The following is a 27,031-nucleotide window of genomic DNA, read 5'->3' as shown; positions in this document are numbered from 1 at the left end:
AGTAGAAATTAGGTAGTGAGATTTTAGGTACAGAAATTAGGTAGCGAGATAAATGAGAGGCATAAGATGATGCTAGAAAGAGGTGACAGAGGAATTGAAATAGACAGAAAGGTGTGGTAAAGAAAGATGAGTTTGATAGAGAAGTAGAAGGAGGAGGAAAAATACAAAGAGGGGAGATGAAAACAGAGCAATGAGTTTCTGAGAGAGGAATGATATTGAGGTAGAGATGGTGGTAGGAACTTAGCAATGTAGAGGTAGGCTCATAGCAGAGAGAGCAACGGTAATGAGAGAAAGGGGGCTAAAAAGAGGGTATTGAGAGAGAGATGCAGTAAACAAAGGTTAGATACAGAGAGTGAGAGTTGAGATAAAGGGATTAGGTACATAGAGATTTAGATATCTGTATATATAGATATCTGTGTGTATATATATATATATAGAGAGAGAGAGAGAGAGAGAGAGAGAGAGAGAGAGAGGTGAGCCTGAAAATATGAAGTAAGAGGGAGAGATACAGAAGGATTTATATAATATTGCCACCACCTGCCTGTGAGCTAGGGCTTTGGCTAGGCAGGCTGTGTATGCCCAGGTGTTGGATTAAAAAAAAAATCTGATTTTCACACTCAACAGTATTACTTTATCGAGCAGCCCCTGAAAGGTGGGGAGGCTCTGCAATTGGCCACTCAACCCGCACCTTATAACGGCTCTGTGGCTGCCGCACTCGGTTCAAGTCCCCCCTCAGGGCACCCCGGAAGGGCATCCAGCGCACTGCAGCAGAGTTCATCAAGGGTTAACTCCATGACAGGGCAAGCTGTCAGATTCGTAAGGTGCATCTCTTTCATTATTTATCAACCAGTAATCAAACTCTCAACAATAACTTGCAAATTATTTTAATAAATTACATACAATTACTTTTAAATTATATATACTACATTTGGCCTTTGAGGCGGAGTAATAGTTGAACCTTTCTGTCAGTGTTATTTAAACTGTCAGTAGCTGGCCCATCCGCTCCCTTACCAGAGATGTACTACACACACTCGGTTCCGAACGTTCAAGAAGAACCTTCCGCTTCAGGGGGCGGCTGCTGTAGGAGGGCGTGGCCTCCAGCCCTGTTGCTTGATACCAGCATTCCGACCTGTATTAGTCTTCAGTGGATGGTTTTGCTATATAATCTCTGATTTCATGAAAAACAGTTGTATCTAAAAGCAAAGTGATGTATAGCAGCCTGAACTTAGGTTACCCTTACAGACTTGCCAACTCATACTGTGCCACCGTGTGTCACACGATTTCAGCTCCCTTCACACGGTCACATGGAAAGAAGCCGATGTCCAGAAAAATTGTGCAAACACCCCAGAACATCTCGACAGCCTAGATGACCCTTTCTTTTATTTTTTGTTTTGGGGGGAGGGAGTGGGGCTTGGTGAGAAGCAGAGTGCCTCTTAGCTTCCTCTCGGCACCAGGCCCCGCCCCTCCACGGCCCCGCCCCCACGCCACACAGTCAAACTATTTTGTAAATCGGCAGGTATGCCTTTACTACATAAGCAAATGAAATATGTATGACCGAAAGTGTGCTGCAACTGTCTCCTGAGTAGACTTTCTGAGGCAAATTCTTTGAATCAGCAATGTGATTAAAAACATTTACATTTGCAAACTACACTACAACAATGTAATTTTTCAATTTACGAACTCCATTAATTCTAACGCTAATATTCATCCTTTGGTCATGGGATGCTCCCGATTTCAGCAGCAGCCTTTTTGTCCGCTGCAAGTAGCAGCATTCGATTTGGTATTTTTCGATTTTAGTTGTTGTAACAGTTGAAACGGATCAATCGTTATCTCCTGTAAAGAAAACAAAAAAGCAACAAATGTTACAAATCTAAGAAATGCACGTTTCTCATTCCGTTCGACAGGTGGACCACCAATTAAAGGTAAAGTACACGTTCAAAGTGTTTTGACAGCGCTCTTGGTGGGAGTAGGCGTGTATGCGTGCAGCAGTGACGGGGCTTTCAGCACTTGAGTGATTTTGGAAAAATGCATTAAATCATCCAACAAAACAGTATTTTTTTTCAATGTGTAAATCTAGTGTCCCAATGTACAGCTACCAAAATGAGATTGATGGCTGGGATTGTCCACACACCTACTAGTAAAACTCAGTCAATCTTCAGGATTTCTACAATAAATATATGTATGAAGCAAATTTACATATAATTAGAATCATGTGCATATTTGTTGACCATCCTCAAAACTAAACTGTATTTTTCTATTTGGTGGGTCGAAAAGCCCTAAAGTTATATAGAAGTTCCAATTTCCGTAGATCTGTGCATTTTATTTTCTTGATTGCAATATGAGGGCAGCAGCACAGTGTGCATTGTCTCTTTTTTGTGATGACTTTACCTGAAAGAAGAGCAATACCTATCTGCAGGGCCAATTCTTGTTAGTCGTGGAAGTTATCCACTCCAAATGTTATGCATAGAAGTACTGACACTCACCACTTAAACAATTAAAAAAATAAAGTATGATGATATAGCTACCACGTCATTTGCCCATGCGTCATGGTGCTTGCATGTGACGCAGGCACCATTTTCGTTTTTTAATTGACCATTCTGAGATGATCAGTATATAAAACAATGGGACCGATTACGATTGCAGAAGGCCTGTCACCGCCAGCCATGGGGAGGCGGTCCTTCCGCAATCGGACCGCGAGATTCCCCCCGCCACATTACGATCGCGGAGGGTATCGCGCTCGGACCGTGGCGGACGTAAAGACTGTCTGCCACGGGTCCGCCAAAAGCAATCTTACAGATTGCCTGGAAGATGGTCCATATAGCCAGAAATGGTGGCGGCGCCTAGCAGGCACCGTCCACCAAATCATGACGCTGGCTACAGCCGGCATTTCAATGGCGGCGATGCCGCCATGGAAAGGCTGGTGGTTATTAGTGACGGGGACCTGTTGGGGGGAGGTGAGGGTGCACTTGGGGGGTACACATGGTACCCCCCCTACATTTCACAGCACCGTGTGGTGCCTGCCACGTAGTGCTGTGAAATGCACAAAATGGCTGTCAGCAGCACCCACCTCAATGTTAAAAATCAAGATCTGACCACCATGGTGGCAGTCGCATCATGATCGGGTGTGCGGGACCGCCGCATGCATTGCGGACGGTCCCGGTTCCCACCAGGAAGGCGGACGGCCTCCAGTCCGTCTGCCATCCTAATGAGCCCCAATGTTTTTATATGTTGCAACATAAGCTGTTAACAGTCCATTTGTGCTGTTGGGTGTTTAATATGTGTATATGATTGAATTCCAAAGCTATGGTGAAAAACAGGCTCGTAGTCACCGAATAGGTCGTTCAATTCCAAGTGCAAAGACAGTTCTTTGGTGACTGACTACTGATTTCAGGGCTCGGCTTAGTATAGGTTTAGAGATAAAGCAGTAGTGGACAAGAAACTTCAAATCCGCACGCATCCTTTCATGTAGTAACTGGAGGCCCGCTTCCGCTTCCTGGGGGTTGTCCCTTCTCTGTGCAACATTTTGGCTGATTTAGTGATGGGGCGAGGGTAGGGAGGCACAGTTTCAGCACCGAAGGTTACACGGATCTAAATAGGCGAATGAGGTTTTTAGGGATTTTAACATTTTAGTGATATTTGACAAAGATGCTGGGTAGGGCGCACAGAAGGCGGCGAAAAAAGCAAGGCTCGATGATTAAGACTGGCTAGCTGCCAATGGAAGATAGAAAATGCACCACTACTTCATAATTTTGCTGTGAATGGTCTTGTAAACTGTAATAAACTGTAATAAACACCCCACCCAAAATACCAGGCGCTACTTACATTTCTGGACATCAGATTGCATTATTCACTGCAACAGTTATGTGCTGCCTCAGCTATTAAAATGATATATAATCCATCCTCCATGACAAATGTAATTAAGAATCAATTTAAGGCATTTTATATGCACGATACCGCCCGCCAAAGTGTTCTCTTGGCACTGAGCATAAGAAGCAGGGGACAGGAGTGAAGGCGGGCGCAAACGTCTTTCATTGTAAACACAGCCCGAGTTCTCACCGCACGTAGATTATTTTTCCAAACGAACTGAAACCTTCCATGCCTACTACGATGCTATAATAGTGAGGATGTTTATTTTTTTTAAAAAAGCCTATCTAATGTGCGCGGTCTTCCCTGCCTCGTGGCACACGTCTCAAGGTGACTTTCTAGGACACGCAGCTGTGGCCGGGCTGCATTCCTTATGCCCTCGCATATCTTGTTTCCATTCCTTGGACTCGTTCTGCCTTCACGACTGCTCTGGCACAGCAGCAGCGCGGATAACTGATGGTGGAAGGTCAGTCTGCAAAAACATGCAAAGCTGGCTTCCCTGCTTGATAATCTCATGGTCAAGCAGCGATTACACACCCCACGAGCACTCCGTGGCAGTCAGTCGTCTTCTGGGTATAAACGCCCAGCAAGGATTCTGCACAATGTTACGTATGAGAATACTTCTGTTTTTGTTAATGTCTATTGTACCTTCATTTACCCGGCCCTCAAACATTTACTCTGAATGTAAAAAGATGGGTTTGCTTGTTATGGGGTGATCATACCATTTTGCTGCAGCTGAGCAAAGAGAAATCAAATTATTATCACAGAATAAAAACACGACTGAAGTAATATATTTAGCAAGGATGAAGCACCCAGCACTGCGTAAGACGAAATGCTCGTGAGCCTTTTCCCCGATGCGCGCTTCCGTATGCACGAATTCCCAAAGAGGAGTTGCACCTGTACATAACAGGATATGGTTGTGAACGTTCCATTTAAGCACCCAGGGGCAGATTTATGACGACTGGCGCATCCCTGCATATCAGCAGGGATGCGCCAGTTATTATGCGCCACAGCTGCGCCACCATGGATGCGCCGCATTTATAATGCGGCGCACCATGGGGCAAAAACGGCACAGATGCGTGACGCATCTGTGCCGAAAAGTGGCGCATTGCTGGAGTTGCGTTGCAAGCGCGACGCATCTCCAGCAATGATCTGGGGGGCCCTATCTGTACAATGCTGCGTCAATCCTTACGCCTGCTTCAAGCAGGCGCAGGGTTTTGACGCAGCATGGGCCTAAAAGTGACTGAGTGAAATCTTGTAGATTTCACTCAGCCACTTTTAGGAGGCGTTCCTGCGCCGGAACGCCCCCACCTGCCCTGGAACGCCTACATGTGGCGCAGGGCTTTACAACGTGACGCATCTGGGAGATGCGTCACGTTTGTAAATGCCCCGCACCATGGCGCAGGATTTGCGCCGCTGCTGCGTCACAAAAGTGACGCAACGGCGGCGCAAAAGTGCCGCAAGTGCAACATAAATCTGCCCCTGAGTCTGGAGCAACACCCCGTGTCCATCAGTCTCCTCACCTCTGCTCCAATTCAGGGAAGAGTTGAATATTCACCCCTTCAAAGAACACATCATGATGCACTAACAGTCCACAAATCGGCTGCCTCTCAAACCACTCGTTGACGTCAGCCTTTGCCTTAGATCCTGTACAGCGCTCTCCTGCCATTGGCTAGGTTTGTGCTAGACAAGTGCCGCATACATTCATACATTGTGAGCTCAAGGGTGTTCTAGGAGCATAACTTCCGGCACACCCATCAGTTACAGAGGGGTGCATTGAAATCTTCACCCCCTTTCTCTACGGCAGCCATGAACAGGTGCATGGCTGCCCCGGAAGTCATACTGTGAACAGACATGTCACCAGTTTGCATTCTAGACATCACATTCCACTGCTCCTAAAAGCCAGGAGCAGAAGAATACAGATTCATATCCCATCCTTAAATCAGGGGTGTAAATGCAAATGTCAGCATCGACTGCTACGGCCTCTTCAACATGCCAGTCCTGGGCAGGGCACAAGTCCTATAAAAAGAAGTGGGGGGACTGACCAAGTCAGACACTATGCAAGTGACATCATGACGTCACGACGTAGCGCTATAAAAGAAATTAAATAATGCTATTTAAATTATTTGCTTAAATACTGGGACAGACCACCCCATCTGAGAGTTTACAGTGTCTGCACTTATATAGAAGGACAGAACAAAGGTAAAAGCATGCCTCCCTCAAGTACCTGTGAAGAGATAGCAAGCTGTGTGCGTGCCTTTGTTTCCACTCTGTGCATTTACATTTAAGTGTGATGTACCCGGCCTCCTCCAGTCAGGATTTTCGAACAAAAGGAGGCCTGATGCCCCCCTAACTTCGGCCTTGCTGGAGGTGAAAAAAAAGCCCCCTTGGTGCCTGCACGTTGTTGCTAGAAATGGAAAGCAGACAACGTGCAGGAGCTGCTGAACCTGTCACGGTGTCTTACACTGGGACATGTTCAACATATTTCCGTGTGGCCCAACTTCCTGGCAGGGGGAACAGCGTCCACCCTGTGAAAATAGTGGGTGGACGCCGACTCGTGCCCTGCTCCTGGGTCACATGGTTAAGAGGTAGGGGTTTGCTGGCACCATTGCCAAGTTACTCACGGGAGCCAATTTAGATCAGGGATATGTGCAGAGGCACCAGCAGCTTTGTAATGCATGGAGGGTCCGGCATGCCTGTAGGTCACAATCCCAAATGTGAATCAAGAATCGAGGGCCTAGAAACTGCATGCGCACACTAAGGGGTGAGGCATTTAGACCTTTTTTTAAGCGTATCTGCAGTTTTGTGAATAAGGCCCAATAAAAAATTATTATTCAATTAAAAGGTTGTGAAGAAATTAAACAAATTAAATCACAGGAGCAACTAAGAGCAAACAGCAAATTATGTACAACATGGGGTCTGTATACGACCAGACTACATCGAGAGGAAGATCTTTTTGCTTCAAGGTTCTTGTTTGGCCAGTCTTCTGAAGGAGGGCATCTAGCCGATGGCTCTGTACCATGTGGTCTGGTACACTCCAATAAGGGCAACTTGTTCTTTTGAAAGGACTGTGGTTTCTGTGGCCTCTGTGAAAATAAGATGCTGATGAAACATGGATTACAAGCCTAAAGGTTAAAGCCTACGTAAACAAATGATGGATGTGCAGCATTCCGTCTATCAATTGTTCTTTTTTGCATTTGTCACCCTGAGTTGGACTAGTATGCAAAGACATGGGTACCGTACTCTGCATGCCACTGGAGTCAAGCTATCCTGGCTGAAGAGGGGAGATACCCTGAAACCAGTCGCAGGATGCTTCTTTCTGGTCCCAGGAGGACCTAGCCTGGCAATTCAGGCGTGACTGTTCCCATGGGGAGCAGGGTCAGGACTGATTTGCATATGGCTGGGTCCAAACTGGAATGGCATGAGGAGCACAAAAAGATGGACTTAGGCCCAGATAGCTGTAAAGGGAGTGAATGTTTGACATTGTTCAGCATTCCGTCCATCAATTGTTTTTTTTGTGCATTTTTCACCCCAAGTGGGCAGGTATGCTCAGATGTGGGTCCTGTGCTCGCCATGTCGCTGGAGTCAAACAGCCTGGCTGATGAGGGGTGATATCCTAAAAACATGATGCCTGCTCATCACTGAGCAACAATAAACAACTCTTAATGGGCTGGTGCTCTGAGAAGGATAGCAATGATTGCAGGGCACACCTGGCACTAATTCAACTTGTGGTGCTTTGCTGTCAAAGGCTTGCTAGGTTTATGGTGTGGTTCTTCAACACAGTTATTGATCAATCAATATAATTCTTTCTATTACGACTTTTAATGAGAGCATATTGACTAAACAGTTTCATGGCACTGAACCATTCTACTGTACTCATATTGAAGGGTGTTAGCCTGGGAAAGGTTTTTATATTTTGTAATAAAACTGAAGGGGGCAAATTTGCTAAAAAGTGATACAACACCGTGCAGCAAACAACATTGTTGTGCTGCGTTGTGTTGTAGGCAGAGAGCAGAACAGTGCCATATGTAAATAAGATATGACTCTATTTCTCTCTCTCTTCCTGTGCTAGTGCATTTTTGGCTGCCTTGAGCCAATGCATACACCCTTTCATCATAGTGCAAGCAGGTGTGTGTAATGTCAATCATAGGTTTTGTACTTTAATGGTACCCTTCCAGTACAAAATACTAGGCTTAGACAAAGTTTAACACATTTGCGAACTTTGTGTGTACAGCAAGGTTGTAAACATTTGAAGTAAATAAAATGTTTTACTAAAGGTATAACTGTCTCAAGGTGGCGTAATCTTTTGACAGAAATCCCTACCTGAGATGGAGAGTAAACCCCAAATTTACCATGCTGCACTGAATTGGGTCACTTTTGTGGTGCAAACCTGGCGCAAAGTGTTAGTAACTCTGGGCCGAGGTGTTAATTTCAAGATTAAGGGCCTCATTTACAGGAGAACAACTATGACAAAGAAAAAAAGGCAGATGTCCATCCACCTCCTGTGCATTATGTTACTCTATTTTGTGTTGGAATCGGCAGTCAGCTTCACCATCATATACACCCCATAGTAGCCTCAGCGTCCTTGCCATGAAAGCAGTACAAGGGAAGCACATTAGGAACACTGCAAGCAGGGGTGGCTACTCTATTGGGGGGAGGAGCGTCGCTCCACTGCTTTGCCGCAGTGCGAGAAGCAGAAACATAAAATGGTATTTTAAATACCATTTTATGTTTCTGCTTCTCGAGCTGCGAGAAAGCAGAATGGTATGCCTGGTTGGAGGCGGGCAGGTGGGTGGGTGAGTCGGGGAGGAGTGGCTTGCCCACTCTGAGTGCGCTGACTGTTTGGTCGGCCCTCTGGAGCCGACCAAACCAACCATGCGCACTTTGCATTTTCTCTATGTAGGATGCATGCAGCCTACATAGAGAAAATGGCCTCCCTACAGGCGACTACCTGGGCGCTGTCCTTACCAATCACAACGCTGCCATTGCAGCATTGTGATTGGCTTAGGGGAGGGGAGGGACGCTGCCTTCTTCCTGTTCCAGCAGCGGGACCCGGCAAGGAGCGGAGGCGGTGCGGGACCCGGTAATTTTGTTTTTTGTTAAATTCACCCCCCCCTGCCCAAACACCCACGCAACCCTCTCTCCTCCCCCCCCCCACCCACGAGTCATGCGAGCCACGACTGACTGCAAGAGATGGTTGTAGAAATGCAGCAAAGGATAAAGCCACACCAGTGTGAGGTCTTTTATGATAACAAGCAGCCGATTCGCCTGGGCTGCTGATGAAATTAGGCTGAGTCCTAATGGCAGAAATGGCTGAATCACAGTGGAGTTGAAATGGGTCCTCTGGGGCCAACCAAACCAGTCATGGGCACTCTGCATTTTCTTTAAGTAGGATGTATGCAGCCTACATAGAGAAAACGGCCTCCCTACAGGCGCCTAGCTGGGCGCTGTCCGCACCAATCACAAGGCTGCCATTGCAGCTTTGTGATTGGCTTAGGGGAAGGGAGGGAGGCAGCCTTCTTCCTGTGCCAGGAGCGGAGGCGGCGCGGGACCCGGTAAGATAAGTTTCTTTTTGTTAAATTCACCCCCCCCCGCCCGAACAGCCGTGCCACCCCCTCCCCCCCACCCGCGAGTCAGGCGAGGCGCGACCGACTGCAAGAGATGGTCGTAGAAATGCAGCAAAGGATGAAGCCAAACCGGTATGAGTTCTTTTATGGTAACAAGCAGCTGATTCACCTGGGCTGCTGATGAATTAGGCTGAGTCCTAATGGCAGAAGTGGTTGAATCACAGTGGAGTTGAAATGGCAGCAAGGGGCTGAAGTTTTGGTGGGGTCAACTGGAGGAATTATGATGGGTGTAGCATGGGGCTGGGTACCACAGGCCGCCACAAACTTTTCTCATCCGCCATAGGTATCGCTATGCAGGCATGACCCAGCACTGGTAAAAATACCTGTCAATGTAACTGAAATATCTACATTTTGTAGACTACCTACAAGTGCCACATAGGTAGGCTGACAGCCACATTTTAAACAAAGGCCATAGGTTGAGGAAAGTAGGTACCTGTTGGACCTTAGCTCATTAGTGTGATTTACCCCAACATTTTACCTCCAATCCTCCTGTTTTTGCTGACTTCGTTTTGCTGGACTTAAGACTCTGCGCACTTTACCACTGTTAACCAGTGCTAAAGTGCTTGTGCTATCTCCTTTAAACATAGTAAAATTAACTTACACCCAATTGGCACATTTAACTCACTTGTAAGACCCTAGTACAGTGGTACTAAATGTACCCCGGGCCTGTAAGTTAAATGTTACTAGTGGGCTCGTAGCACTCGTACCACCCACTTAAGTAGCTATTAATACCTATCTCAAGCCAGTCATTACAACCTGAGTGTGCTGTTCTAAACTGCTATTTCAACCTGCGAAATAAACCTTTTACCCGGCCTAAACATTTCTTTTTGATACATATAAATCACCCCTAGGGTAGCCCCTAAACAATCCACAGGGAAGGGTGCAGCGTATTTACAAAGTTAGACATATACTTTTAACGTTTACATGTCCTGGTAGTGAAAAACTCTTAAACTTGTTTTTCACTACTGCAAGGCCTGCCTCTCCCAAAAGATAACATTGGGTTACCTCATAACATTTAATTAGAGATAACCTTCAATTGGGAGCAGGTAGAATGTGTGGTTTGGTCTCTAAAGAATTGCAATTTAAAACCTTTTTTAATGGTAAAGTTGGATCTTAAAGTTAGATCTTAAGTCACAATTCAGAAAAGGCCACTTTTAGAAAGTTGGCATTTTCTTGTCCCAACCATTTGGGGCCTGCAGTATGTATTCTGGGTCACGTGTCTAGGTGTGCCTGGCATTTGTGTATTGCTCATTGACAGTGAGATAAAGGAGGAATAGGTATTGGCAGGATGGGACAACTCTCACTTGATGGGGAGGGGGTGTGGACCTTGCACATCACAAAGAATCTGCCTCAGCACACCCAAAAGGGTTTCACATAAGTCTTTTGTGCCCTAGACAAGCTCGGGCCAGGGCAGGGAGGCAGAAAATTCCAGACATCTCAGCAGGGGGAGTACTATAAAAGCTTCCCCCATGTCAAAGTGGGCACAAGTTATAAGTAGTGGACCCTCAGATCCAACTCTTCAGATCACTTATGGTTGTGGACTCCCCTAGGAAGGACTGCCCAGCTGTGAAGTCTGCTATGCTAATCTGCTTGCTGACCAAGAACTACTTTGCTTCCCAAAGCCTGCTGTTGCTGCACGAGGACTCTTCTGCTGCTGCAAGCTGCCCAGCTGAATCCAGCCTGCCTGTGTGGACCTAGAACTCCAAGGAATATCCACGGGTCAGTTGGCTGGCCCCCTCTTCAAACCACAAGGACGTAACAGACTTCGACGTTGACGCAGCTGCACACATCTCAAAGCATTGCAACGCAGCCCGCCATCGATTCTGGCCCAGCGCAACGCAGCTCGTCCTTGACACATCTCAGCGAAAGTCTTCCAAAGCACTGGCAGCTTCTTTGATGCCAGCCAACGCTGACACCAGCCCAGTGTGATGCATCTCGTCTCCAGCGCTAACGCATCGCAGCGCAAATCTCCGCAAGCCAACCCTCGACGCAGAACCTAGCTTCCCAGCTCTTCGACGACCATCATAGACCCCACCACTGTGCGATGCATCTTGACGTCCGACCTCGCATCGCAGCTACTCATCGTCAGTTTCTTGATGCCGGCCCGTGCATCTTGATGCAAGGACCTCGAATCTCGAGGTTCAGGCCACAAGGTACTTTTGTAAGCTGACTGAACTTACTCCTGTATCGGCCCGCGCTCCATTATGGTCAGCCGGAACTTGTGACTTGGACCTGGCCTACCACGACTAGATAACCGCGGTTGGTGCTTGATTTGCACAGAATCTTTAAAGTTGCATATCTCCAAATCTACCAATTGGATTTTGTTGTTTTGGTGTCAAATAATGTATTAAATGTTACTCTATTTTTCTAAATTGGCATTGAATTTTTATTGTGTAGTCTTTTCACTGTATTACTGTTTGTGTGGTGCATAAATACTTTACACTCTGACTCTAAGTTAAGCCAGACTGACTTTGTGGAACACCAGGAGGCTGGAGCCCTAGAAGGATCCGAGGGCCTGGGTGGAAGTTCATCAATCATTGACAGCATCTGTGGACCAGGAGGGGGAAGATGATGAGGAGCAGCAAGAGAAGGACCTGGGCACAGGTCTTGAGTTGCAGCACCTGGAAGGGCAGGACAAAATTCTCACGAGTGGTGCTCCCTCTCAGTATAGGATGGCTGAGAGAGAGCTCAAACTGCAGCTGGCCAAACTCAAACTGGAAGTGGAGGAGGGAACGGCTGAGGCAGAGAAGAGAAAGGCTGCTGCTAAGAGGGAAATCACTCAGAAATTGGTCATTGAGTTAAAACTTGCTTTGGAGTGGCAGGCTAATTAAAGGAGCCTCAGAGAACTGGACATCGGAGCCAGGCAGTCAGAGTAATGGTGTCAGCATACCTGTACTGCCCTCTGGAGACAAGAGGGTCCACATTCCCACAATCTGATGCCTAACCTGGTTGTGGAGGATGACATTAGGTGGTTTGAAGCCTATGAGGTTGCTCTGGAGATGCAGAGGGTCCCAGAAGAGGATTTTGAGGGTCAGTCTCTGGAGGCACAGGTTTGGTAAACTTCAGGGGTTATGCTTCTATATGGTCTATCTATCCAATAATGAAACAGCAACCCACTGATTAATTGTAGAGTCCTGCCTCATTAAAAAGATTGATTTGTTACCTCAATTCTGAACTAGGTAAACCAAGTAAAAATAATGAAATATTGGAAATAATGAGAGATATTTTTTTACATAACCATTGTTTAATGTATGGAAATATTGGCAAACTTGAAATCAATAAATGCTACATTTACTCTATGATGATTGATGAAATTGTCCTAATTTTATTATGGGTAAATGGTGTGAATAATTTTATGGTTTTCTGTAAAACAAAAAATAACTAAATATCCAGATGAAACAAAGGGACGTCGTGGTGGGTTATCACATAATCCAAATGGGATGATGACACAAGTATTTGAAATCTATGAAAGACAACATTCGAGACTCATTCTTTCAGCTTTTACTCATATAAATGTGATACTTTTCAAACTGTGATGTGGGAAGGAAAATACTACTTACACAGCATGCATCTGTTCTTGACATATAGAGCTGTAGAGTCGTATGCTATGCATAGATCGCCATCTAGTGTTGGGTCCGGATGTTTGCACTTTATTCTTTTTCTTCGAAGAAGTCTTTCCAGTCGCGAGGTTGGTGAATCCTCCTTTTGATGATAGTGCGCATGTGCATCGACTCCATTGTTAGATTGTTTTGCCGCAGAGGGTAATAATGGAGTTAGTAGGAGTAGTAAAAGGAGATGTCCATGAATGCATGTATCTAAGTAAGATGTTACTGCAACAGGTATAGGTACCCGGGGAGGTGGGTGGGCGCATATTACTCTACAGCTCAATATGCCAAGAACAGATGCATACTGTGCAAGTAGCATTTTCCGTTCGAGGCATATGAGCTATAGATCATATGCTATGAATAGACTATATAGCAGTTATCTCCCAAAGCGGTGGCTAACCTGTATCTGTTGCAGTGGTTTGGAATAGTGTACGTAAAACGGTCTGGTCCACCCTAGCTTGTTGTCTTGCTAACAAATGTCATCTATGGGTACATTTCCTAAGAGTGCCGTAGAAGCCCCCAGTTTACGTGTAGAGTGTGCTCTAGGGGGAACTGTTAACGTTCGTTTAGCTTTTGCATAGCATATTTGAATGCACTTGTCTATCCACCTTGCAATACCCGATTTTGATATGGGATTGCCTTTGTGTTGATTTAATAAAGCAATGCTCTCTTCACATCTAATGTGTGTAGTGCACGTTCTGCCACTGAATCTGGTTGAGGGAAGAACACAGGTAACTCAACAGATTGATTGATATGAAAAGCAGAAATGACTTTAGGAAGGAATTTAGGATTACTCTGAAGAACCACTTTATTTTGGTGCTTTTGTAAAAAGGGTTCTTCTATAGTTAATGCCTGAAGCTCACCCACTCTTCTGAGTGATGTGATAGCAACGAGGAAAGCAACTTTCCATGTGAGAAATTGCAGTTCACATTTGTGCAATGACTCAAGGGGTGGACCCATTAGTCTGGTGAGAACAATATGAGATTCCATACTGGAGCAGGTGGACGTCTCGGGGGAACAGGTACTTTAAAAAGAGATATATGTTGTCTATTCTGAAGGTATGCAGCTATTGCAGCGAGATGTAAACGTATGGAAGTGTACGCTAAATTGGAACGTTGTAGATGTAACAAATAACATATGTTTAGTGCAGAAGCATCAGGGGGATGATGTGGTTGTTATTACCTTATATCATAAACCATTTCTACTTTGCTGCATAGTAGGCTCTTGTGGTAGGACGCCTAGCCTTTTTGATAATGTTCATGCAGTCAGGCGGTAGATTAAGATAGCCAAACTTTAAGACTTCAGGAGCCAGATCGCCAGATTGAGTTGACTGGGGTCTGGGTGTCTTATGTCTCCATGGCTCTGTGTGAGAAGATTGGGTGGAAGACGTAGTTTTTGATGAGGAACTACTGAGAGTTCCAATAGGGTTGTGAACCAAGGTTGACGTGCCCATGTGGGAGCAACTAGGATTAGTGTCAGGGACGCTTGGTTGAGGTTCCGAACCACTAATGGAATGAGTGGGAGAGGCGAAAAGCATAAGCAAATATCCCTGACCAATTCATCCATAGTGCATTGCCTTTGGACAATGGGTGTGGATACCTGGATGCAGAGTTTTGCATTTTGCCTTTTGGTATGTGGCGAACAGGTTTATGTGAGGGACTCCCCAACGTTGAAAGTATGGAAGGAGGACCTGAGGGTGGAGTTCACATTCGTGTATTTGCTGTCTCTATCTTCTGAGGAGATCTGCAATCTGGTTGTTGACTCCTGTGACGTTTTCAAATAGGAGATAAAGTTTGTGGTGAATTGCCCACCTCCAGATGTCTTGGGCTAAGGGGGACAATTGGAGAGTGTGGCCCCCCTGTATTTGTATATAATACATGGCGGTCATGTTGTCTGTGCAAATTAGGACAGCTTTGCCCTGTAGGTGAGTTTGAAATGCCTTGAGTGCTAGAAATATTACAAGCAGCTCTAGGTGGTTGATGTGGAGCAACGTTTGTTATTGGCTCCACAAGCCTTGCACTGTGTGCAGTTGTAGATGAGCTTCACAGCCAGTGAGGGACGCGTCCGCTGTCAGTACTATCTGTGGAACCAGGTCTATGAACAGCAGTCCTTTTGATAAATATTGTGTGTTCCTCCACTGCAGAGAGCAATGAGTACGGCCGCTTACCAACACTAGTTCGGTAAATAGACCTTGAGACTGCTTCCACTGACTGGCTAAGCATTCTTGAAGTGGACACATGTGCAGTCTGGCATGGGGAACGATCATGATGCAGGATGACATCATTCCAAGTAGCTGCATGTAAGTTCGAGCTGGAATCCAAGGATTGGGTTGAAAGCGAAGAACTAAAGCCTGAATATTTCGAAATCTGGCTGAGCTGGGAAAAGCGAGAGTTTCTTGAGTATCTATTGTGGCTCCTAGGTAGTCCTTTGTATTGGATGGTTGGAGATGTGACTTTGGTACACTGATTGTGAACCCTAGTTGATGCAGTAACCAAATTGACCTGAAAGTGTGCTACAGACATTGTTGGTATGTGTTGGTTTTGATGAGCTAGTCGTCTAAGTAGGGGGAAGACGTGGATGCTCTCTCTCCTAGGTGAGCAGCTACTACGGCCAGACACTTTGTGAAGACTCTGGGGGCGGTGGTGACACCGAATGGGAGTACCCTGAAGTGATAGTGCTGACCCGCTACCACAAACTTGAGGCATTGGCGATGAGCAGGATGAACTGGTATATGAAAGTAGGCGTCTTTTAGATCTAGAGTAGATAGAAAGTCACCTTCCTGTAGCAGAAGAAGTACCTGTTGAAGTGTCACCATGTGGAAATGGAAATGGTCTGACTGAATGTACCAGTTGAGTTCTCAGAGAGCTAAAATTGGTCTGAGAGAACCGTATTTTTGGGGAATCAGGAAATAAAAGGAGTATACGCTCGACCAGTGATGTTGGGGCGGCACAGGCTCTATAGCCCCTTTTAGAAGTAGAGACCGAATGCACAAGTTACTACTTGTACTAATGTTACTAATGTAAGAGACATTAGTTAGTGATAGATTCCTTACCTTAGAATATCCCCAGGCGTCAGACTGGATCCGGAAAGTTTTTTGTAGCAGTACCCCTGCGCGTCAGTAGGTGGCGTCGTGCGGCTCCGCGTCCGTCACTGGCGTCGTAAGCGCCGAGATGACGTCACGGAGACTACTTAGGCATCACCCATGCGCGCTGACGTCAGTTCTGTACACGACTTTCCGCGCCAGGAACGCAGAGCCATGGAAGAAACTGACCACTGGTGCCATGAAACTAGGGCCCTGAAAGGGGAATGACCTTAACCCTAGAATCAGTTCGCAGAACGGGGAGGATGGGTGGGGCGGTCAGGAATCTATCACGAAATAATGTCTCTTACAGATATATCGTTACACAAGTAGTAACTTGTGCATCGGAAAGAGACACGTTAGTGATAGATTCCTTACCTTAGAATAGCTACCCCAGCAATACCAACCCCGGTGGTGGGTCTGCGAAGAGATTACACCAGAAAGTCACGGAGAACAGAACGGCCAAAGAAGCCGTCTCTCCGGACCTGACTGTCAAGGCAGGGCAGTAATGCTTGGTAAACATGTGCAGCGAGGCCCACGTAGCTGCCTGATAAATGTCCTGCAAGGGGACGCCACGTCCCAAGACAGTAGTGGCTGCAGTTGCCCTGGTAGAATGGGCACGCACCCCCACAGGAGGCTTCTTCTTAGCCAAGGAGTAACATGCTTTGATGCACAGAATGACCCACCGAGAGATGGTCCATTTGGGCACAGCCCAACCTTTTTTGGCGCCCACGTAGCCAACAAAGAGCTGATCATCCACCCGGAACTGTTGGAGTGCACGTTTCGGGTCCAGACGGTGGAGCCTCTCTTCATCCCTCGAAGGATGCGGAGGCGGAAAGAAGGTAGGCAAAGTCATGGTCTGCCCGATGTGGAAGGGCGTGACCACCTTTGGCAAAAAAGAAGGACGGGTCCTTAACACCACCTTGTCCGGATGAACAGAAAGGAAAGGAGGTTTGGAAGAAAGAGCCTGGAGCTCACTCACTCTTCTGGCTGAGGTGATAGCGACCAGGAAAGCTGTCTTAAGAGTAAGAAGACGCAAAGGACAGGTATGAAGGGGCTCGAAAGAAGCGCACATCGGATAGGTCAAAACGATATTCAAGTCCCATCGAGGTAGGATGAACAACACAGGAGGAAACGTGTGCGTAATGCCTTTAAGGCAACAGTTAACAACCAGGGACTTAAAGAGAGAAGGCTGATCCGAAAGATAACCTTTGATAGTGCCCAGAGCAGAGCCCTGCTGGGCCAAAGAAAGAAGGAACAGAAGAACTTCAGAAAGAGGGGCAGAAAGGGGATCCACAGCCTTCGCTGTACACCATGCCACAAACTTGTTCCACCTGCAGGCGTATACCGTTTTAGTGGAGGGACGCCTGGCTGCCAGAATGACATCACAGAATTCGGGAGGAAGATCGAAAGCCGTCAACTGTCACCACTCAATCTCCACGCATGGAGGTGGAGACTGGACAGGTTCGGGTGGAGGACCGTCCCCTGCTGCTGCGATAGAAGATCCCCCCGAAGAGGTAGACGGATCGGGGGATCAATCGTCATGCTGAGTAGCTCGGGATACCAGTATCTTCGTGCCCAATCCAGAGCCACAAGGATGACTTGGGCCCGGTCACGCCGAATCTTCTTCAGCACTCTGGGCAGTGGTATAGGCGGAAAGGCGTACAATAGACCGCAACTCCACTCGCGCCGAAAAGTGTCGCCAAGCGAGTGCCACCTTGGAAATTCCAACGCGCAGAACTGATGACATTGCGCGTTCTCTTCGGTGGCAAATAGATCTAACCAAAGCTCTCCCCACTGCAGAAAGAGACCTTGCACCACGTCCGAGTTCAAACGCCATTCGTGATCCATCAAGCACCGGCGGCTGAGTTCGTCTGCCCTGGCGTTCAGAGAACCTGCCAGGTGTTGAACCACCAGGGAAATGCCATGATGTTCCAGCCATGTCCAGAGGCGCAGAGCCTCCTGACATAGGGTCCAGGACCCCACCCCGCCCTGTTTGTTGCAATACCACGTGGTGGTGGTGTTGTCCGTGAACACCTGCACCACACTTCCCCGGACAATGGGAAGGAATGCCTTCAGTGCAAGTCAGATCTCCCGCAGCTCCAAAAGGTTGATATGGAGCAAAGACTCCGCCAGAGGCCTCTGATCTCCGCCTCTCCCAAGCGGCCTCCCCATCCCAGGAGGGATGCATCCGTCACCACTGTGTGCTCCGGTTGGGGAAGGGAGAGAGATCTGCCATTGACCCAATCGCGATTCGTGAGCCACCACCGCAATTGCCGTGCAGTGCCCTCCGAGATCTGGACATGATCGGACAGGTTGCCCTGATGTTGCGCCCACTGGAGCTTCAGGTCCCACTGCAGAGCCCTCATATGCCATCTGGCATGTGTCACCAGCAGGATGCAGGAGGCCATCAGGCCCAGAACCCGGAGGGTCATCCTGTCTGAAACCCGGGACAGAGGCTGAAAGATCGGAATCATAGCCTGAATATCCCGGACTCGCTGCTCGGGAGGATAAACCCGAAACAGCGTCGAATCCAGAACCGCTCCGATGAAGGGGAGCTTCTGAGAGGGACTCAGGTGCGACTTCGGCACGTTGATGGAGAACCCCAGCAAATGCAGGAGGTCGGCCGTAGTCTGAAGGTGGTTGACGACTGCCTGGGGCGAGCCCGCCGTCAACAACCAGTCGTCGAGGTAAGGGAAGACTGACACCCCCGACCTGCGCAGATGAGCTGCAACCACCGCCATCACCTTTGTGAACACCCGAGGGGCGCTGGTAAGGCCGAAGGGGAGCACGGAAAACTGAAAATGCTTCTGGCCTACCATGAACCGCAGGTAACGCCGGTGGGCCGGTAGGACGGGGATGTGAAAATATGCGTTCTGCAAGTCCAACGCTACCATCCAGTCTCCAGGGTCGAGGGCAGCCAGGACCTGAGCCAGAGTCAGCATTTTGAACTTCTCCTTCCAGAGGAAGCGATTGAAGTTCCAGAGGTCCAAGATGGGGTGCAGGCCCCCTTTGTTCTTCTTGGGGACCAGAAAGTATTGGGAATAACAACCACTCCCTACTTCCGGCCCAGGAACGCACTCGATGGCCCCCATGACCAAGAGGGCCGTGACTTCCTGCTGGAGAAGTACCAAGTGATCCCCCGACATGCAGTGGCACCGAGGTGGCATGGCTGGAGGGGAGGACTGAAAGGGAAGAGAGTAACCTCTGCGGATGATCTGCAACACCCGCCCCTGCGGAAGCTGCGTCCGCAGCTGCGCTGAGGCTGGTTCTGCACAGGCTTGCTGAAGGAACGTGCCTGGGCGCCCCTGCCTTGGCCACGAAAGGAACGAAAACCAGAAGTGGCCAGGGTCTTCTTGGAAAGACCCAAGGACTTGGCCGTGGCCCGTGAGTCCTTAAAACGCTCCAGAGCACTGTCGGCCTTATCGCCAAACAGGCGAGTGCCATCAAAGGGCATATCCATGAGCGAGCTCTGGACATCGGGCGAGAACCCAGTAGATTGCAAGCAGGCGTGGCGACGCAGCGCCACAGTCGTAGAAATCGCCCTGCCCAACGAGTCAGCGGTGTCCAAACCACACCGAATGGCGAACTTAGCCGCATCCTTACCCTCAGCAACCGCCTGGGAAAGTACAGCCTGGACCTCCTCAGGACACTGAGGCAACACCTGAGCAACGGTATCCCACACCACGTGGGAATTGCGGCCCAATAAGCAGGCGGTGTTCACCAACCGCAGCCCCAAGCTGGCCGAAGAGAACAACCGCTTCCCGAACTGTTCCAGCTTCTTAGAGTCCCTATCCGGCGGAGCCGTGGGAAAAGCACTCTGTGACGTCGAGGCCTGGATGATCAGACTCTCAGACGTGGGACGAGTGGTCAGAAACGCGGGGTCACCAGGCACCAGGCGGTGATGCCTGGCGACATTCTTATCCACAGGGGCCCCCGTGGCCAGTCGCGACCAAGTGCCCAACAGGACGTCGGTGAGGGCGTCATTGAAGGGAAGCAGTGGCTCCGACTAAGTAGACGCCGTCTGGAGCACCTTGGTGAGGAGGTTCGTTTTGAGGGCCACCGTAGGAAGATCGAGGTTGAGGACCTCAGCAGCCCGACGGAGCACCATCGTGTAGGAAGCACCCTCCTCTATTGTAGGCGGGGGAGAGGCAAACCCCGGGTCAGAAGAGACATCGAGGTCACCAGCGTCCTCCAGATCGTCCACCCAGTCCTGCTCGGAGTCACACTGATGGGCAAGAGGGTCCTCGGACCCCTCCCAGTCATCCCCCACCTCCGTAGCAGGAGGAACCGGCCACGGCGGCAGAGCTGGAGCAGGGATGAACGGCGTCGGAAACGGCACCGTGTCCCAATGCGGATCCCAGGCAGGAGCAAACTGGTCCTGGAACTGGGGCAAGGGCGGAACGAACGGCATCCAATGCGGCCCCGGAGGCGGAGCCAAGGGCAGCGAGCGCTGGACCTCGTGGCGCCGGGACCGGAGCCAACGGTGTAGGATCCTGTGGTGCCAAAACTGGATCCGCCGGTGGTGCCATTGGGCCAACAGGATCTGGACACGGGACCGCGGTGCCCGAAGGCGCACCGGCCGGAGCCCGAGGCCTAAAAAGCCGGTCCATGTTGGCAAGAAACTCTTGCACCTGTCCCGGAGTCGCCGACGGACCTGGGTAAGGCAGGTAGGCCGCGGGACTCCCAAGCCCCAAGGGAGCCCCAGAGGCAGAACCCCTGTCCCCCTCGTCCACATCCGAGGACCGACGGGGGGACATGGAGAGCGAACACGCTTCTTCGACTTCTTTTTATGTCGTCCCTTACCGGAATCCGAGGGTGAAGACTTGGAGCCTGAGGAGCGACGGCTGCGGCCCCGCGAGCAGTCCCAGGAACGGTCCCTGGACCTGGAGCGGCGTTGGGACGAGTGCCGGACCTCCAGCAGCTTCCGGCGCCGCTCCCTCAAGGCTTTCGGGGCCATGGCCTGACAATTCCGGCAGGCCTGGGAGTCGTGGTCGGTCTCCAGGCAGTAGAGGCAAACATCATGGGGGTCTGCCACCGATATATTGCGACGGCAGGCCCCACAGGACTTAAATCCAGGCATCCCTACGTGCACCAGGAGAAAAAAGGGGGAGACAAAAGTCTCAAAAGAGTAGTCAAAAAGTGACTAAGGAACATGCTCTATCCGGATCTGCGCTTGCTGGTGCGGAAAAAGAAAGAACTGAAGTCAGCGCGCATGGGTGGCGCCTAAGTAGTCTCCGTGACGTCATCCCGGCGCTTACGATGCCAGTGACGGACGCGGAGCCGCACGACGCCACCTACTAATGCGCAGGGGTACTGCTACAAAAAACTTTCCGGATCCAGTCTGACGCCTGGGGATATTCTAAGGTAAGGAATCTATCACTAACGTGTCTCTTTCAGATCTCTTGTTTGAGGAGGTATAGGTGGTCTGGTGTATAGTTTGTGGGGCTTTGGTGGAATATCTGGAGGAGTGTTGATAAATTCCAGGCAGTAACCAGAACGGATAATTTGGAGTACCCAATTGTTTGTTGTTATTGATTTCCAGATTGGTAGAAAATCTGACAGTCTTCCCCCAACAGGTGTTGAGTGGTCGGGGGGGAAGTGAAGGCAAGTCACTGCTTTGTGTTGGCGGGGGAGTTGCGTGTTTGAACCCCGGCCCCTGCCCTTACCGTTGTTACCCCAGTAACAAGCCCCAAGATGGAGAGGGTTGGTTTTCCCTTATTGGTGGAGGTGCCTTCTGATGAGGTTATTTATAACCTCCTCGGTAAAAGGAGCGTTGAAAGGAAGCACAACCCTGTGTGGACTGAAGGGCTCCCATAGATTTGGCTACCTCAGTATCTTTCTTAATTTTCTCAAGTGAAGAATCTACCACTGGGCCAAATCAAATCAAATCAAAAACCGCTTTATTCGATTTAAAATGTAAATCATAAAAGCACAATTTTAGCAGACATTTAAATACATTTGCAGACAAATAGACAGTGAATAGATTAAAAAGATTTACAATCATGATTAAGAACCAGGACTCCTATTCCACACTGATTTCCTAACATTTCAAATAAGTAACAATGGAAGGCATTAATATTTCATTTTCTAAAACTTGTAAGGCCAAAACTTGTAAGGCCAAAAGTGCTGTACACCACTGGGCTATATAAATGTTCCTTATCAAATGGGGTATTTAAAATGGAGGTTTGAACCACAGGTATAAAACCAGATATACTGAGCCAGGCATGTCTCCTTAAAAGGACAATAGTATTTATAGCTCTAGCAGCAGTATCTGCAGCATCTAAAGAGCATCTTATTTGATTGTTAGTAATAAGTTGCCCTTTATGAGCCAGATAGCGCTTTTGATTTGTGTTCCGGGGGTAAATATTGAATCAGTTGTTCCATTTCATCCCAGTGCGCACAGTCGTATCACACTAACAGTGCTTAAGTGTTGGAGATGCGCCAGAAATTGGCTGCTTGAGAAGCTACCCTTTTCCCAGAAGCGTCAATAAGTTTTGATTCCTTATCAGGAGGTGGAGCCTCTCCTGTTGTCTGGGAGTTGGCTCTTTTTCTTGCATTGGACACAACCAGGTAGTCCAGTGGCAATTGTCCCCTTATATATACTGGGTCCGATGGTGCTGGCTTGTACTTTTTGTCCACTCTAGGGGTAAGAATACAAGCTCTGACTGGGTCATTAAAAATGCCATCTACATGTCTGACCATCCCTATAAGCATGGGTAGTGTAAGTGATGACTTCTGTGTTGTACTGAGGGTTTCAAAGAGGAAATCTTCTTCTAATGACTACTTATGTAGCTGCACCCCATGGTAGTTGGCAGCTCTACCCAGTAACTCGATGTAGCTTACACTATCATCTGGTGGAGAGGGTTTGATAGGGAACAAATCGGGATCATTGCCCGTGGGCGAATTGGTGTCATAATCGTCCCATGGGTCTTGTAATGGCTGAGCATCATCCCTATCCTGAATACCATCCACATCATCCTGGTTGTCAGGTGTATGTGGTGGTGAATGTTCAGGCGAAATTGGTTAAATCTGAGGGGAAGGTGGTGATGAAGGAAGAATAGGTGGAGGAAGATGAGGAGGGGGAGGGTTAGTTTCAACAGATCTCTTCTTTAAAGGGATGTGGTATTCTTCTTTTGGATCAGTCCTTCTTTTTAGAGTCACTTTAGTGGTGCTATGACCAGTCTGTGGATGGATATAAAAAAGCTTTTGTTTCGGATCTGGTTTGTCAATTGGGGCATCGAAACGGGGCTTTGTAGTTGTTTTCTGCATTTCTGTCTGTTTCGGTGCCGAAATTCTGGTGCCGGAGTCGAAACCGTTGATGTCTTCGGATCTGACAATTTTTTCGGGGCCGAACGGTGGGGGTCGGAGCTGGACTTGTGTTTCGACCCCGAAGGTTTGGGCTCCGAAATAGACGTGGAGGGAGTCTTTTTGGAGCTGGAAGACTTTTTGGTAGGCTTGAGCCAGAGGGTGGGGCGTCAGAAGCTTGATCTCTGTGCCGACCGGGGCCCGAAGGCGTGGGTTGGACCGGAGCCTACTTTTCAATTGAAATTGTCTCTTGGGATGAGGGGGGAGGTGTACTCCCGGTACGTTGACCATGTGGGATGTCCTCCCCTTGTTCGGAGTCGAGCTCTGAGATGGCGACCGGCTCCTGCTCCTCCTCGATTCCCATGGCCCCGCCGGCCTTTTCGTCCGTCTTGAAGATGTCTGGAATGGAGCTTGTGTGCTGGCTTTGCATGTTGCAACGAAGAGCCCGGCGGTCACAAAGTGTTTTTTTGGAGCGGAAAGCCTGGCACGCGTCACAGTATTGTTCTCTGTGTTCGGGGGACAAACCCAGATTACACACTTCATGTTAGTCGGTGCGCGGGTATTTCGCGTGGCACGGAGGGCAGAATTTGAAGGGAGTTTGTTCCATCGACTGCAGGTCGACCCGACGCGGGTATGCCCGACGGCCTTCCACGAACTTTCCGTTCGAAAGATTATTTTAAGTAATTACGATACGCGATAGACGCAATCAAAAACAATACCGTTGAGGGTGAGTATCTTGCGTACCGAGGGAAACCAAAGGAACGGCGTCGAACCGGAGAGCAACAATAGACATCCGAACCTGATGGCGGAAAAAAACAATCTAACAATGGAGTCGATGCACATGCGCACTATCACCGAAAGGAGGAGTCACCTACCTCGTGACTGGAAAGACTTCTTCGAAGAGAAACGAAGTGTAAACATCCAGACCCAAAACTAGATGATGATCTATGCATCGCATATGATCTACAGCTCATATGCCTCGAACAGTATGTTTTAAAGACAGTAACATGAAATAGATGCCTCAAAAAAGGGGTGAATGTGAAGGGACAAGCTGGGTATCTCCACAGTAGGGGAAATAACCTCTTCTAAACTGGTGTAATCTTTTGCAGATATGGGGGAAAGGTGCTTGATGCACCCGGACTTCTACCACAGCCTAAAGCTTAGAAACGCCACACCGGCCTAAAGCTTAGAAAGCCATACCTGGCTGCCATAGAAGAAATGCCCACCTTCAACGCAATGGAAGTCAAAATCACCATGTCTCGACTGTCAGCAAAGGGTAAGATCTGTAAAATCTACAGAAACCTTGTGATAAGTACACCAGATACATTTGGTATACTCAACTAGGCATGAGAGATTGGTGTGTTCCCTTTAGAGGATGAAGACTGTACATTCTTGTTAATGGTGCTCAAGGAGGCAGAGCAAAGTATAGTATTGCCTGATGCAATTCAATGATTTAGACTGGGCCTATCTTACCTTGCAGCAATTATGGCACATCAAAAGTGGTTTTACTTTGCTCTTCCTCAGATGCCAGACTGCCTCCACTACATTTGGTTCTGTAGAATCATTTGCCCCTTTTGGGATGGCATAGCAGACACATTCCAGGCAGTCTTGGGTCGCCTAGTTAACTTGACCCCAAAACTGGAATATCCTAGAGGATGAACATTACACACGGACAGAGCAAGCCCTAAAGGGGCTATGGCTAGTGCTGGCAAAAAGAGATATTGCACAAAACTGGAGGAAGATGACAGTCCTCGTTGTCCCTAAGTGGAAAGCTGACCTTAATAGCGGCCATGTTCTTGTGCTTTAGATTTATGAATCTTGAGGCTACCCCCAAAAATACTGGTTAATATAGGGAAACATGTTACTGTATTGGGTCAGAGAGGGAGAAGAAGAGTAGCACACCAAGGTGAGGACCAACAAGGTTATGGACACTTAGGTTATGAGCCATACGTACAAATCTAGATTTTAATTGAAGGGGGTGTGGGATATACAGTGTTAAAAGCATGTACATCATGGATCGTTGAATATTTCAGTGCCAATTTATAGTTGTTTATGTGCTGTTATCTTGAATGATGCTATTAATCTAAATGCCAATATCGTTATAAAAAAGTGAAACCTAGAAATACTCAGTGGCTCAAAGGGAGATGAAGGCCACACTGGAACAGTTTAAAACAATTTGGAGACGGTGGAGAAGTCAACTTTGGTGGTAGAATACCACATGGGCCCCAGGGATACGAAATTATAAGGTGTTGAATCCTCTTTAAAGGCGATAGACACAAAGGAGCAACAAATGGAGTGCCAGGGCATGGTTATGGCGCAATGTGTTCAAAACAATGCTGTACTAGATACCCAGCTGAAGACACTGATTAACCTGCAGCGAGCAGCTCATTTCCTAGTCTGGGATAGTCATTTTTTTCCCAATATGAGTCAGTGATGAGGTGATGCACACATTCCTTGAGAATGATTGATACTGCCTGTTAGACCTGTCAGCCCTTTGGGTGGTCCCTCCTCATCATTATTTATTTTGTCCCACTTTTGCCTCAAACCCTGTTAGTATTTTTCCTTTTTGGGAACCACCAGACTTTTTAGTGTTGATGCAGGGTCAGGGAGCCATTTTCCCTACCCCTGGAACTTCTGTCTGAGGGCCTGAAACACAAAATGGTGGCCACCCATTGTCACCTGTGACATCACTGGAACCTACTAGTACCTTCCAGAACATTCTAGAACCCTGTGACAGAGTGAGGCAGGTTTAGAATGTTGGGAAGCCAGCTCAGAGTTGGCAGTTGGAGTAGGCAGTTGGCACCTGACTGGTGAAGGGAGAGCAGCACAACACTGAAGGAGGAAGGAGTGAGGCAGCAGAGGTGGAAACTTGTGCCTGGAGTGGGGTCCAGAAACCCACCCTTGATACTAGTCCCTACTGACTGAGCCCAGCCTGGAGCCCTGTGTGGGATAAAGTCAAGAAGAACCAACTCAAGGACCTGAACAGCCGGAACAGGCCTTGGAAGTAAAGAACAGCAAGTTCCTGACCTGTCTATTGGTATCTTCCTGGAGTCCGACGCCGAGAAGCCTAGAGACCTGGGGCCGGAGGTGAAGAAGCGGCGCTGACTGGAAAGCAGACGTCGTACCCGGAGCCGCCAGAGGTCGAGAGAGGGCGCCGACGGAGGTCGTGGAGACACCAGAGGTCGAGGAGGAAGTCACCTGAGGTCGAGTGTGCGGCGTCGACGGGGGAGTGAAGTCGGCCCTCCGGAGTCGCCGGAGACCGAGGTGAATCGTGCCGGAGGTCGGGAGTGGAGATCGCACTCCGGAGTCGCCGGAACCTGAGGAAAGGAGCACCGGAGGTCGGGAGTGGAGGTCGCACTCCGGAGACATCCGGAAGTAGGGAGATCGTGTCCCTGTGACGCCGGAGACCGACATCGAATCGAGGCTGCCCAGCGACATCGAGCCGAGGCCGCCCGCCGACATCGATCCGGAACCACCTCACAGCGTCAACAGGAACTGACATCGAGCCGAGGCCGTCCGCCGACATCGATCCGGAACCGCCTCACGGC

The 27,031-nt window shown here is 48.6% G+C and overlaps 1 protein-coding gene across 1 annotated transcript in view; it reads right to left on the bottom strand.

The window, feature by feature from the left end:
- Window positions 1-868: 868 nt before the first annotated feature.
- AS3MT (arsenite methyltransferase) overlaps window positions 869-27,031 on the bottom strand; it is a 228,030-nt gene continuing 201,867 nt past the window's right edge. The window contains exon 11 of the mRNA XM_085606584.1: window positions 869-1,833. Coding sequence (XP_085462710.1) covers window positions 1,735-1,833 — 99 coding nt within the window. The 3' untranslated portion in view covers window positions 869-1,734. The remainder of the gene's footprint in view (window positions 1,834-27,031) is intronic.

Source organism: Triturus cristatus, chromosome 1_2 (assembly GCF_964204655.1).
Source record: "Triturus cristatus chromosome 1_2, aTriCri1.1, whole genome shotgun sequence".
Lineage (NCBI taxonomy): Eukaryota > Metazoa > Chordata > Amphibia > Caudata > Salamandridae > Triturus > Triturus cristatus.
This window is presented reverse-complemented; position numbering and strand designations above follow the sequence as displayed.